The 14,318-nt window shown below is 34.7% G+C and overlaps 3 protein-coding genes across 4 annotated transcripts; 1 reads left to right on the top strand and 2 right to left on the bottom strand.

The window, feature by feature from the left end:
- On the top strand, positions 1-2,897 carry Nup35 (nucleoporin 35). The gene is made up of 4 exons (XM_076114829.1): positions 1-334; positions 572-1,024; positions 1,582-1,762; positions 2,177-2,897. The coding sequence occupies exons 1-4, from the start codon at positions 181-183 to the stop codon at positions 2,283-2,285; spliced, it is 897 nt and encodes a 298-aa protein (XP_075970944.1). The 5' UTR covers positions 1-180; the 3' UTR covers positions 2,286-2,897.
- Hou (GID complex subunit 8 homolog protein Houki) lies at positions 2,833-7,567 on the bottom strand. Of its 2 annotated transcripts, XM_076114830.1 has the most exons (5): positions 7,324-7,566; positions 6,288-6,484; positions 5,624-5,821; positions 4,466-4,638; positions 2,833-3,306 (listed from the first exon to the last, which is right to left on the bottom strand). In XM_076114830.1, the coding sequence occupies exons 1-5, from the start codon at positions 7,454-7,456 to the stop codon at positions 3,288-3,290; spliced, it is 720 nt and encodes a 239-aa protein (XP_075970945.1). In that variant the 5' UTR covers positions 7,457-7,566; the 3' UTR covers positions 2,833-3,287. The 2 variants fall into 2 exon arrangements, with proteins under 2 accessions (XP_075970945.1, XP_075970947.1); XM_076114832.1 differs by lacking the exon at positions 2,833-3,306 and having other exon boundaries at positions 4,462-4,638; positions 7,324-7,567.
- Positions 7,568-8,212: 645 nt separating this feature from the next.
- LOC142973205 (akirin-like) lies at positions 8,213-14,121 on the bottom strand. The gene is made up of 5 exons (XM_076114828.1): positions 13,653-14,121; positions 11,590-11,774; positions 10,747-10,872; positions 9,746-9,830; positions 8,213-9,452 (listed from the first exon to the last, which is right to left on the bottom strand). The coding sequence occupies exons 1-5, from the start codon at positions 13,831-13,833 to the stop codon at positions 9,442-9,444; spliced, it is 588 nt and encodes a 195-aa protein (XP_075970943.1). The 5' UTR covers positions 13,834-14,121; the 3' UTR covers positions 8,213-9,441.
- Positions 14,122-14,318: the final 197 nt, after the last annotated feature.

Genomic DNA, 14,318 nt, shown 5'->3' with positions numbered 1-14,318 from the left:
AGATCAATCGAATCGAGGACATCTCTTTTTTTGACATTTAAACAAATGTCAATTTTGTTTTTTGCTGTCAACGGCAAAGCGTGTCAGCCGTTTAAAAAAAGTGATAAATAAAATTAAATAACGACAATTACTTTAAACTTAGTGTAGTGTGATATCACAACAGCATACTAAAATAATAAAATGGAGCCAATGACTTTGGGTAGCCCGACTCACTCTCCTTCCAACAGCCCTAATGTGGGATACTTGCCGCCTTTCCTGTTGGGAGAAATAAACCCTCCAACGACTCCTCGCACCAACAGTTTATCTCCTACAAAAGGACGAAGTCTTGCTTTTGGTAAGTGTACCCAAAAATAAGAACCATATAATCCGTTATCCATTCCATTTGGAATTGGTTATAAAAATTAAACAGATACTCTTTTCAAAATCATAAAGCGCTATGCTAGTTCTATTTAGCAGGTTAATACTATTTCTACTATAATACTTTACTTTCCCACAGTTGCTGAAAGCTCTAGACAGTCCTCGGAGTCAGAAACATTTAACTTTTAATTTACAATGGCATATTTGTTCATAGGTTCTCCAACAAGTCCTACTCAGACATCAACACCGGACCAGAAAATGTACCGTCAGAACATGTCGATGCACCAGCAGGCTCTATACAACCAGCAGAACATGTACCCAAACATTCCAGCCTCCCCGAACATGTTCAACAACATACCGGCTTCACCGAACATGTCATACTCAAGCAAACCCAACGGTCCTCCTATAGAAGACTTATTTGACACTATAAAGAGCAATGAACCTTCCATAAACAAGTCCTTATTCCAAGATAGCTTTTACAACAATAATTCTATGGTTCAAAATGGCTATGGGAATATGAATGGGTCAATGAATAATCAGTCCTTGGCAACACCATGGCAGGATGGGTGTCAAGAGCAAGATGAGTACTGGGTTACTGTGTTTGGCTTTCCACCTAATGCTGCAAATACCGTGTTGGCTAGGTTCAGCAATTGTGGTGCTATTTTAGGTAAGAAGGAACTGTTATTCAAACTTAATTATATTTTGATTGCTACCAAATAAGCCATGTACAGAGAAGACTACTTTAATAACCTACCCCACTCTTAATTTGGGAGCAGACCCTTACCCAGTGGGACAGCTATGGGTTATAAAAAAGTACTTTTAACTTACCATGTTCACATCCAATTGGGGTTGTTAAAAATGTCTCTATCTTATGGGTAACATCAATTTAAATTTTTATTTCCTAGAACATCACTGCATGATTTTTATCAATAACTAGCTGGCCCGCGCAACTTCGCTTGCGTCACGTAAGAGAGAATGGGTCATAATTTTCCCCGTTTTTGTAACATTTTTCGTTACTACTCTGCTCCTAATAGTCGTAGCGTGATGATATATAACCTATAGCCTTCCTCGATAAATGGACTATCCAACACTGAAAGAATTTTTCAAATCGGACCAGTAGTTCCTGAGATTAGCGTGTTCAAACAAACAAACAAACAAACTCTTCAGCTTTATAATATTAGTATAGATAAAAAGTTGAGACTAGAAATCATACTTATTTTTCAGACAAGCAGTATCCAACTCAGGGCAACTGGGCACACATCAGATACGCAACAAGGGCTGAGAAAGAGAGAGCCTTAGCATTGAGTGGTAGACAAGTACTGCCTGGTGTGATGGTGGGAGTGGTGGAATGCAAGGAACCACCAAGGATCACTGTCACTAGTCCTGGGATCACTTCCCCTGAGAGGTAAACACATATAAGATCAGGGTTCATCAATACAAGATCTATGTATGATGCAGCCAAGTATTTGTTGGCTTGCTTTGTGTCCTTTTGCAGCAGATTTGACATTCAACACCAAAAACACAGAAATGAAAAAATATACAACTTTTGCCCTTGATTAGAATATTGCTATAGTAATAAAAAAAAAACAACATCTTAATTTTTACTTTAATTTGTATGAATCTGAACAAAACACACATTATGTGTACAACTACAAAGATTGACAACAAATTACAATATTTTATTACAATTTCATCATGCTACTGATACATATTTAATAAGTAGTTAAGCACTATTATACAATCAGAATATTATTTTCATTCAGCCTCAATCTGCAGAAATGTTCAATCATTTATTCCATATCTTTTTGCCATATTGCAGGTTAGCAGGCGCCCGTTCACTCTGCCCAACGCCGATTCCCTCAGCGCCCGTGCCACAGCGCTCCACAGGTCTGATCTCAAAGGCGCTAGACTATGTACTCGGCTGGTGACAGTTCCTTAACGATTTAGAATAATGTACAGGCCTGAAGCTCGTGAACGCAATGAAATGTAGACTGATGAGTTTCTTTGTATAGTCAAGGTACGATTGGAAATGGAAAGTAATCATGGAGATGTATTTACTCTGTACTATAGTTGTAATATAATTAGAAATGAAAGGAACAAATTTTATCATCTGAAATATTTCTTAATTATTGCTGGACAGGACTATAGTTTGTTCAAAGCACTATTTTAAGCTATAGAATGACACAGTTGTTGTGTTTTAGACGTAGCTCGTACCATGTCTGTGACTGGGAGTTATCAATGGTCGTAACTTAATCTTAGATAAATATGACAAGTAGGACAAAATTTTAGTAGTATCTTTTTAAAAATGACCAAGTCTTCAATTGTAATTTATATAAATGTTATTAATCTATCTCATTCTTGACTGTACAAAGTAGACAAAATTATGTATTTCTAACAATGTATGAACAGTGTAATAATGTAATGAAAGAAGCAATTCATAGAAAACTAGTTGTTTTATCAAAAAAATAAAATAACTTGTAATGTCTTAAATAATCGATATCTTTATTTCTAAATATTACATATAAAATACTTAAATTACAGAGATTTTTACTTTATTTATTAAAATTTACTGTCCGAATTTATAAAGTTTAACACTAGAAAATTGGAAAGTGGAGGTAACCAGAACTATAGAAGAAACATGTTCTAAGATTGACAACAGTTTGAAGAATCCTTGCGCCGTGATGTTTATCAATTAGTTCGGATATACACAGAGAACATAAAACACTATATTAATCTAAACTCTTCACTATAAGAGCGTAATACAATTTTACGTCTATTCTATAAATATTAGTATTTATTTATCGTCCGACCCGTTAAACATGGAGTCCATAGAATTACGATTGGTAAAAGAAAACGCTAGTGGTTCCCGTATGGTTGTGATCGTCCTGTTTTATTCCATCGTGGTCGTCATCTGAGGTCGACGCCGCACATCACAGTCTCCGCCCATGCCTAGAATTGTCCAATGTCTACAATACATTAATTTTTCCGGATAGTCTTTACATCTAATTGTCGTTCATCTTACATACTTTGTACAGAGCAACCCTCTCACTTATAAATCTTTAAAAATAATGCTTTATTTATCACCCTACAGAATTAGCTAATTAATTTGCTTTTGACAGATTTACTCATATATTATCTATCACTTTATCTGTTGGTTAGCTGCCCTGATACTTAACTATAAGGTATGAGACAGGTCTCTAACCATTTGTCTCAAAAAGAACCAAGTGTTTAATTTGTTAAATCACAGTATTTTAAACGTTTATAAAAAGAGAGTTGTTTTGTGTCTTAAAATCCATTCCTTGCCTACATTCTGAGTTTCTGACTAGCAGGATACATTAGCAAATGCTCTCCTGACCTCTTTAGCATAGTTGCAACTGACTAGATATATTATACAAGGTACCTACAATTAACAACACATTCCTATAAAACATGTCAAAAAAAGACGATTATCTAATATCAAAGAAGGTATAAGATCTAAACATTAACATTAATATGAATACTAAGACCCTTGCCCAGCAGTGGGACATTAATGGTTAGATTTATTCATTTCTATCAATATGAATACAAGTATCAGTACATAAAATAATACATAAACTTAATAATAAACATAACAATAATCTTATGTGTTTATTTACATATTGCTTGATTCAATCAGCAAGCAAAATCATTTTTCAGCAAACTATAGCATCTGCTATTTGGAACTGCCTAATAAGTATCATGGCACATGAAATAAGTACCTAACTTTTCATAAACATAAAAGTGTTATGTCAAAACAAAATATAACCTAAGTATGCAAAGGTGTTATAGTTCCAACTCAAATCCTACCTACAATATATTAGTATAATCTATAGACAAAATTACTTCTTGTACTTTATAAAACCTAGACAAAAGATTTATTCCTAACCTTTACAATTTGTACACGTCAACCTTCCTCTTGAATCACTATCTATTAAAAAGAACCGCATCAAAATGCGTTGCGTAATTTTAAAGATCTAAGCGTACATACAGACAGCGGAAAGCGACTTAGTTTTATACTATGAAGAAATGGATTGAAAGACACACAAGCGAGGGGCAATAACGATATAATAAAGTTACAAAAGCACATTACTTTGGCTTTTCTATAGTGGCGTTAGCGAGGTCTGTCATCTTGGGGTACTTGATGTTGTGCTTGTCCAGCTCGCTCTGCGACCACAGGATCATGCGCAGGAGGCTGCAGAGCTTCGGGTTTGTGTACTCTTGGTTCTCCATCTTTAGGATAGCTGCGTTTAGTTCGCTTGCGATCTGAGGACAATTTACCATTTCTTACTTATAAGGTGGCGATTCTCGCCACGACAGAGACGTGAGACAGCGACAGGACTCTGCTACTGGTACTTGGCTTTAGATTATATATATGAAACAGTTCGCAAGCGAGACTGAGACATGAGACAAACAAATGGTAAATAATGGTGCAGTCCTCGGTCGTGGTGTCATGTCTCGGTCTCCTGCTTCTGTCTCGCTTGTGACTGCCACCTGTTTGTTTTTACTCCTAGTGCAAAAAAGTAAATTTGTATAGAGTAATGGAGGTACCTATTTGTTATTTTTAAAACTGCGTGATCGAAATAGTGTGTTCGTTTATGAGCATTTTCACAGACAGTTTAGGAACATCCACGATAACTTTAACCATGATGTTGCATGCGTATAGTTTGCAGCAGTGACCGTTTTTTTTCCGATATTCAAATGTTTGACCGAAACACAAGGTCACAAAATCGATAATACAATTAGCCGTTATTTTGTTATCTTAACCCAAGAAGTCAACCTCGATGACCTTTTACTTATCATCTGCAATCATTGTTTCAATATTACGAAATTAAAATTAACACTAAATATAAACCCATGTTTAAAATTAACACACAAAATTCATCTAACTACAATCATCAAAAGAACATCAAACTTATCCATACTAATATTATAAATGCGAAAGTAACTCTGTCTGTCTGCTACTCAATCACGCCTAAACTACTGAACCAATTTGCATGAAATTTGGTATGGAGATATTTTGATACCCGAGAAAGGACATAGGCTATATAATATCATCACGCTACGACCAAAAGGAGCAGAGTACCAGTAATGAATGTTACAAAAACGGGGAAAAATTTCACCCATTCTCTCTTATTGGACGCAAACGAAGTTGCGCGGGTCAGCTAGTATAAAATATAATAGATAGAAAGCGAACATTTTGTGACAACACTGTTCTAACTAAAAGTAAACAAAAGTAAAGACTTGTTACCTTTTGACTATGTGAAGGTAGCAGCAAATCTGCGAAGGGCGATGTGTGTGGATCAGGGAAGGCGAGTAGAGCCAGCGAGCGCTCCAACTCTGTCAGGGCGTTGGGGTCATTGGCCCCGGCCTCAGCGAGTGTGGCGCTGGCGAACGCAAGCGCTTCCTCCGCCCGCCCGCCGCGGATCAGCTCTAGCAGTTGCAGTTGCTGAGGAAATGTGTATTAGCAGGTCAAGTTGAAGCATTGTATTTCAAATACTTATTTATATGCCCTTTGTTGTGACCTGACACCTATTTGGCTAAGAAATTATTATTGCTTTCTAATTGAACAAGTTTTATCTGACAATATGTTAATGAATCTTTATTTGATTGTATATTAACAACTCATAATAATTACAATCAATAAATGCCTATCCAGTGAAAGGAATTCTACAAATGTTGAAAATTATTGTAGGTGCAATAATAGTTGTAATTATTAGGAAATAATAAAGTTGTAGTTTGTTAGGTTGAGTCATAGTCATCAAACTTCATATTTCATAAATCTAGATTCTAGAATTCACCAAGTGATGGTAATTATCACTTAGTCTAATCTGTAAATATAAATCTATAAATGTCTGTATCTGTTGTGTATTGAATAAAAACATGTGTAACTAAGCAGTAGCTTCTTTTCATACCTGTAAATGAAAGTACAGGTATCTATCATTGTCAAGTAGTTCTGGGTGCAGGGCATTGACCATAGCGATGGCATCAGGGATCCTCCCAGTCTGTACAGCCTCACGGATCATAATCCTTTCATCTAAAGAGCTGCAAAGTGCTGGCTCCTGCAGGCCAGCTTCTTGTTGGAACTTTAGTGCAGCTTCTTTGAAGCCCTCTGGAATATTTAGTGATGAAGTAGGCATTTTTTAAAGTGTTGTATTGATATTTCAGAAGTTTTGTATTTTCTAATTAGATTTAATCAGGAGCGAGTTGTCTGTGTAATCAAATTCAGTTTGTAATCTTTAGATGTTTTAATTTATAAAGAACAGAGAGACTGATTTGTCAGCAATAGACACCTATATAGGTTCTTAATTCAGCTTATTTAGGTCTGAGAGTATCTTTGAAAGTATAATTAGTTTCTTTGTTTCATTTTGTCTATACATATAAATTGTAGTAATTAAGGTTTTTATCAAAATGTAAAATATTTTATAAATATTTATGTAAATAAGAAATATAATAGGATTATTCATCAGTTTAAAATTATATTCTTATATTAACTTCAATTTAATTATTTCAGAAACAATTATTCCACCACTTTTCTACTACTTTCCTCTTTGAACATAATCAAAGAGGAAAGTGGCGCAATAATAAATAATAAGCAAATTCAACATGCGTCTTGTCAGATTGCAATGGAGTTCATGTTTTGTTTTTTAATACCACTAAAAATCGCAACTGCAAGCTACCCTTGATAATGAGGTGTACTGTTCAAGTCATATTATGTAGTGGAAACAATAAAATATCAATGGTCATTAAAACTAATCAAGATTTAATCACGTATTGAGGTTTATTTACAAAACGAACGTGTACCTACGACGCGTCGTGGTATTTTTTTCTTTGTTGCGAAATCCACCTTGATTTTAATTTTATACACATGTAAACGATATTTTACATTGTGCCTTTACTTTGTTACACAAACACACATAAAAAATCAATTAGATACGTCGATTTCTTTACCTGTTACCAAATAATTCATTATCAACATATTCATATCAGTCCTGGAGATTTGCAAGTCGTCAGATTTGTTGCGATCGTAATATTTTCGTTCCTCCTTCTCATTGCCATTGTTTGTCGCCGTATCGAAGCTCATTTTGCCCCGATTTCACAAGTATTCAGCACAAAAAGGGATAAAAATTAGAATATTTTCAATAACACTTTTAGATTACAAATGACAATGACAAAATAAGTCGATGAATGAATGAGTGATTGGTAAATTGAATGAAAATAAAATGAATGGAAAAGCATACCGATAGTTTTTCAAGTAGCAACATTTCTATCAAACTATCGAATGGCAAAATAACATCGTATTTTAACATATCTATAAGTTTTGAGTCACCAAACATCTTACAATTTCGTGATTACATAGCTTATAGTTGTTATCTTTACATAAATTTATTACTGAAGTCCGTAGGTTCTCTGAGAAGCAAAGCTAGTAAAAAGATTAATTCCAGTAAAACTCAACGGCCCTCGGAACAATCAAGAAAATGAACCCCATCGCAGAATTTCTACCTCATAGTATTATAATTTTATTGGTGTAAAATTTTAATCTGTTACAAAAAACTAAACTTCGCAGTATAGAAATCTTTGGCCCATTTTGAGGTCAATAATATTGCGCAAGTAGCAACATGTTAAAAGACACCGCCCACGCTAACCATGACAAACCAGTTTCACTAGATTACATTTTTTTTACCAAAGTTCTTTCAACTTAACATCTGTTTTTGTTGTTTATTTATAAACACTAAGAAAATTTGCTCGAGTCATTGAGGAAACTTATAATATCCTTTATTATTTTGATTGTTTTTGTGAGGATGGAGGTTCAGGATTAAAGTTCAATAAAAATCAAATAATGGGTGTTTAGCTAATTTATTTTCAGTTCTTAATCGCCAATAACCTACAATAAAGAGCTGATAATACAATTTAAAAAAAGTCCTATCCTATGTTTTTTTTTTTTATTGAATAATGCTTGGTAACAAATATCGTTTTTTGTATTCAATAAAAAAATTACTAACTAAACAATTATTATATAAAACAAGACCCAATAACGTTGCGTCCGATGCATTTCTGCGTTAAAGTAGTCGTCAACACTGACGCAGTATACCTACAGTACATTATTGAGAAAAAAAATAACTTAAAAATTTAAATAAAGCTAATTAATCATTTTCTAGTAAGCCACGTATCAGTGAGTTAATTTCGAGGAAGTAAGTAGTATATAATATGTGGCCAGGAGCAGCCGTTATAGATAAGAATACATTATAGAGTACTAAAGATATCCCGAACTGTCTGATACAAGAGGCCGTCTCCCATGTGAAGCGGGGCGGGCGAGCCGCGCCCCGCCTCCTACGACAATCAAATTAAATATATAATTTACGAACTACAACTATAATTCGATAACACTATAAAGAAAAGTACAGTAAAAATAATTATCAATCAAAAATAATTATGGCTAACTAATTCGCACTTCGAGGACAATGATTATGAGGCACTCTGCGTGATTTTATTATTTGTGTTAGATTACACGTTACTACAGGTTCTGTAAAGTTATTTTAGAAAATATACAAAATACAAGTAGTCACTTGGTTTCGTATGTGTTTAGACATGTTTGTGTAACAAACCCGTTTATTAGTACGAGGGCCTAGCAGGAGTGGCGGGCACATAACGGCGAGTCCCGGGGCCAGGCCGTTCGCATCTGTTCCATCGATCCTCAGTCTATGAACACAATTATCCAGCGTACCTTACCTAAAGCATTAAAAGCTAATTATGTGTATGTGGCATGAACTAAACCGTGGAATCTCACGCGGGCAATATTACTAACATATAATAATAATATAATCAAAACTTTAACTGAAAAGAAACATAAAAACTGTGGTGGGAATAACTGCATTTGAATATGTACCAATAATACTGTACCATGTATAGTATTGCATTTGCAATATTGGCCTGAGTGAAATTCCACTAGCAATCACAATGTCTTGATTCAGTAGGATACTTTACTCCCGCATATAATATTCACATATACCAAAATATGTTTGTCTTGATATATTTGCAGTATTATACCGCAAGGCCGACTCCTTCTTATTAGGACAGATCTGAAATAAGAAATAATAAGTTAAAGAATAATCACACCAACACTGCCTAATGAGTCAGAGGTTCTATTTTAAAATCTCATCACCTCACAGCTGGGGTATCAGCTCATAGGATATTTATAGTTGACTGCATAACTAAATATTTAGCATCTAGAATTCTAGTCATTCAGGAAACAAAACTAATTAACTCACAGCTGGGGTACTGAATATATTAATAGATAAGTTTTTCAATAACGTCAAAGTGTCAAAGACTCTCGTCAATATGTGTAATTAAAAAAGTGTAGTGATCAACTCACAGCTGGGGACAAGGTCCTGATGCATGTGGTGTTCGGCGTCCATACCGAGCGGCATGCACGTCGCCGGAGGGGGCCGGCGTTGCACCTGTCACACAAATGTTCATGTTACATACTTTTTGTATTAGATAGTAGCATTTATTTCTAGGATGGTTTTAGAAAGGGATACACTCTAGGTGACAAATGTCGGGTGGAGCTTCGCTCGTCGCTACAGACATAAGGCGCGCGACGTCGTCATTTGTTCCTTAGTGTGTCCCTAGTTTTTATGTTATTCATGTAAAATGGCTAACAGGAAAGACACGATCTTAAAATAGTCGCTTTTAAATAATGTAAATTGAGTATTAATGATAGTGACGAAGCGGAACGTCGATTATTAAAGAAAAAACGTATAATACCATATAATGCAACCTATCTTCGTAAAAAGCTAATCGCAATTCAACACCTAAGCTGATTAAAATCGTCGGATATGAGAAGGGTAGCTGTCCATCTGTTATTAAAAACAAAGAAAGAAATATTCTGCAGCAAACCCTAATTATATAAAATGCGAATGGTGTAATAAATGTGTACGCATGAACGCATAAAGCCACAGTCACGCTAACACTTGCTGCAAGGCACGAATGGTATCAGTTAATTGATTAGGGCCCCGCGGTGCGCGCGGTCGAGCGTGTGCACACAAGTTTTTATCGCGACGTTAGAAATATAACTATTTTTAAAAGTACACAAAACAGTGCAATAGTATGTGGACAAATATTTGTTTATGCACAAGTATGTGTGATTAATGTGGTGTAAAGTTTTAAAGAGCACTGTCATTAACTGTTTTAAAAACATTAGTAATTTTGCAGATGGGAAAATATTTTTCAGTTTCCTGCGATTTAAAGACGACTTTTGTGACAAAAACCTTTTACTGATAACGAAATACCAAACTTTTTATTGCGACCGATTATTAAATACTATAATTTATTTAGCGAATAATTATGTCGTTAAATACAAAGCTTATAGCTTACCTGATCCAAGTTGAAGCGCACAAACGCCTCATATTGTTCAGCTAGTTTACTGCTGAGCGCAGACTCGTATTCCGCTCGCAGCGCCACCTCCTGGTCGCGGAGCATTCTCTCGCAGATCATGCGCACCTACACCACAAAACGTTTTAGAATACATTAGAAAGGTTTAGTAATAAAGGAACTTTTTGGCCTCTTGCCAATCTGTACGACAATATAATTATGACTTTGCTAAAATGCAATTTTTAGGAAGTATTTTATGACTGGTTAAATTTATTCATAGTGCAGAAAAGAAGCTAAGATAGAAGTTATTCTAGGTTGAGATTGCATGTTTATCAAACTTCCTGTCTTATTTAGATAGAATTATTATCGTCAATAGTACGATATCAAACGTCAAAGTGCGATATTAAGCGTCGTTTTACTAACTTGACGAACTTTTTGCGTATGTTTCCTCACACATACTTTATGAAGCGTAAAAGGTTTGAGTATAGTCTATAAACGTGCTGCACTTACATTATTTTATGCCTATTGCAAGCTTACATCTTTCATGTAATTAGTAGTAAACCTAGCATCAAAACAATATTGTGAAACAATAATTATCAAGAAATACACAAGCTATATTTCAGTTGTTGTTACCAATCCATAACTTGAATAAATAAATAAGTCTATAGAACATGATGCTCACTAATTAAATCCTTTCTCTAAATGAAGTGATGAGTTACTAGAAGTTACCAACTGCAGTTTTTATATCTTTAAGACAGAAAGGCTACTGAAGATGGTCATATACCAAGCTGGCACTGTTACCAAAAAGAACAAACTATATCAAGTACTGTTGAGTAGCTTCCTTACCTGTTTGAAGGTGAAGAGAGCACGGTGGTGCACTTTCTGTGTGTTGTGTGTGGAGCGGTGCGGGGGCGAGCAGTCGCCTTCGGATCCACTGGACGAGGAGCACGACGCCGCGGCGTTGGTCAGCCGCAGCTGTCGGCGACGCTGCAGACGTTTGATCTCGTCGCAGATCTCTTGTGCCATACGCTCTGGAACACCATTGGCAAATTGATTGATAAGCAATTTGAACGAAGGAGAAGGACTTGTCAAAAAGTATATAGAACTTAATTACTAATTAGTTCTTTGCATAATGTTTTAAAATATACTGTGAATGTGCAACAAGTGTGCACAAAAAGAAATGATTCTTATAAATTGATTGTGAACACTCCCAATTTATTTAAATTAGGTCTGAGTTGCAATCAATTCAATGTTGTATGAAAATTTAAAATTTAAGTAAGGGTTGTATATTTGTTAAGGTGCTTGCACTGCAAGTTCATTGACCTCTAGAAATACTCACAAAAACATAAAGTTATTATGTAGAATTTACAAGGATAAAGACAAATGTGGTAATTTTAAATAATGAACCTGATAGGGAGTAATTCTTATCACTTACAAATTCCATATTTTAGGGAAAATAATTAAGAGATATGAAATCTACAATTCATGTGGAGGAAATTTAATGAACATGCAATTAGTTGAATAATATGTGGCAATATAAATATTCAAGTACAAACTAGACTACAAGCTGTGTATAGATAATCTAAAATTTACAGGTACATAAATATTACTCATCAGACATTTCAATACCATAATTACAGAACATTTGAAATAGTGGAAAAGAAAGCTATTATTATTACTTCAACAAATATAACCCAGCCAGCTGTGAAGTATAAAAGGCCAGGTAGAGGCATTCAATACACTGTCATTGAAAAAAAAAAGGTTGACTACCCATAGACATCAGAGCCCCAGAAAAAAACCTTTTTTGTTTACTTATGATTACTTAGCAACCATTTTTGTTGCAATCACTTGCAAGCATGCAAAGTCAATAACAAAAGGAGGTTAAATTATACAAATATAAAATAAAACATGCAAAGAATGATTAACAAGGTGTTAAGTTTAACCAAAGTGATTGTATCATCAGATAATAAAAAATAAATGACCTCAGATCATGATTTTAACTATGGCCATAGATTGCATGAAGCTAAGTATTTTATCATTGAAAATTATGCCTGATATTTGACCTTGTTGCACTTTTTAAACCTTTGTTTACAATATTGTAGAATACTTGCAACTGTAGTTTAATTGTTTCTGAAGAATTGTGAAGGAATAAAGGGCTTTGTTCAGTATCTAAGAATACAGCAAATACTTAATTATACTTGCAGCCATGAATTACTCAAGTTAATTAATGAAAAACATTGAGCCAATTGTTTACTTTTTATGCTTCAAATTTGCATACAGTATTTTAAAAGCACCTTTTACCTTAATTCCAACCTTCACAATAACATTGTTGAAAGATAAGTGATCATTCAAGTGTGCAGCAAAGTGCCCACATAATGCATTCATCTAATACATATCCATAAATACTGTCAACTAATAAATAAATCAGCTCACATAAGCATAAAACTACTTTGTTCAAATATGTCTAGTCATTCAATTAATTAGTACAATAATTATTTGATAATTCGCTGAAACTGACAAATCGCGTAAGTACTACGCTGCTGTATTGTCCATATTTCGGCATCGTATGCATTATTTGAGTCACGAAACTGTCGGCCACGAACAAAAAATCAGGTTACTGTAAAAACCCACCCATGGCATACTACTACAAAGACTCCCGAGTTGGGAATTCATTACAAAAACCAACAAAAGGACATGAAAAAAATCCACGCAACGGTCATGGAACAGCTCTTTGGATAAGACATCTCGCTCTAACGCGATAAAAATATTCATGATGCAGTGGAAACAATGGCGTTAGATAATACAGCTGATTAATAATACAAATCAACCCACACCTAATTATTTATAGAAACTAAATATATCGTATCACTTTACTGCGTTTCGGAAGCCATGATAAAAAATAAACAAACCTGGGGTCAGTTTTGCAGGTGCGGTAACGGACTCTCCGAATGACGAAGGTCTACTTTCAGACACTTTGATTCCAGGACTTGTGCTTGAGCTGGCTGCAAATGGTGAACATCTTCGCCTTTTAGCAGGCATCTGCGCCATGGACTCCCAGTCCAAATTTCTTTTGAGAGTAGCACACGCCATTTTCTTTTTACGCCCAGCGAATGTCCTCTACCTATCCGATACTATGTTTAGGATTTCTGCTTTTGTCACAAACACAGCAAAAACCGAAAATAATATTAAAACCTAAATATAACAAGCACTACAATTTAAATACAATTATTTCTAAATTATTTTCTTAAAGGATTTCTATAAATATTTAAGATTATTTGACGCTCTCCGATTCTCTCACTTCCAAATAAAATCCGGCAGCGAACACTTTTCACTCAATTCAATTTTATTTTGACATTTTGTTGTTGTAATCAGGGGCGCCAACATACAGCATAAAATGAGGCATAGACTATAGTGATCATGCGTTTTTCTCTATGAGCTAGTTGAGAATATCGTCGGTTTTATCATTATTACTGAAGAATTATATTATAAAAATAATTGAATATCTCTTGTCATATTTAAAAGAAACTTGCTGAAGGTAGTCAAAATATGATAATATGTAAATATCTATATCAGCC

The sequence above is a fragment of the Anticarsia gemmatalis genome, chromosome 5 (genome assembly GCF_050436995.1).
Source record: "Anticarsia gemmatalis isolate Benzon Research Colony breed Stoneville strain chromosome 5, ilAntGemm2 primary, whole genome shotgun sequence".
NCBI classification, from domain to species: Eukaryota; Metazoa; Arthropoda; class Insecta; order Lepidoptera; family Erebidae; genus Anticarsia; species Anticarsia gemmatalis.
Note: the sequence above shows the minus strand (reverse complement) of the source record. Positions and strands in the feature narration are given on the sequence as shown.

Excerpts from the sequence above, each read along its gene's own strand:
- LOC142973205 (XM_076114828.1), bottom strand. The coding sequence starts at position 13,833 with ATGGCGTGTGCTACTCTCAAAAGAAATTTGGACTGGGAGTCCATGGCG. Across the intron at positions 11,775-13,652 it reads ACCTGCAAAACTGACCCCAG|AGCGTATGGCACAAGAGATC; the intron begins GTTTGTTTATTT and ends ATGGTGTTCCAG. Across the intron at positions 9,831-10,746 it reads TGCGCTTCAACTTGGATCAG|GTGCAACGCCGGCCCCCTCC; the intron begins GTAAGCTATAAG and ends TTTGTGTGACAG.
- Hou (XM_076114830.1), bottom strand. The coding sequence starts at position 7,456 with ATGAGCTTCGATACGGCGACAAACAATGGCAATGAGAAGGAGGAACGA. Across the intron at positions 6,485-7,323 it reads AATGAATTATTTGGTAACAG|AGGGCTTCAAAGAAGCTGCA; the intron begins GTAAAGAAATCG and ends TAAATATTCCAG. Across the intron at positions 5,822-6,287 it reads ACCTGTACTTTCATTTACAG|CAACTGCAACTGCTAGAGCT; the intron begins GTATGAAAAGAA and ends ACATTTCCTCAG.
- Nup35 (XM_076114829.1), top strand. The coding sequence starts at position 181 with ATGGAGCCAATGACTTTGGGTAGCCCGACTCACTCTCCTTCCAACAGC. Across the intron at positions 1,025-1,581 it reads CAATTGTGGTGCTATTTTAG|ACAAGCAGTATCCAACTCAG; the intron begins GTAAGAAGGAAC and ends CTTATTTTTCAG. Across the intron at positions 1,763-2,176 it reads GGGATCACTTCCCCTGAGAG|GTTAGCAGGCGCCCGTTCAC; the intron begins GTAAACACATAT and ends GCCATATTGCAG.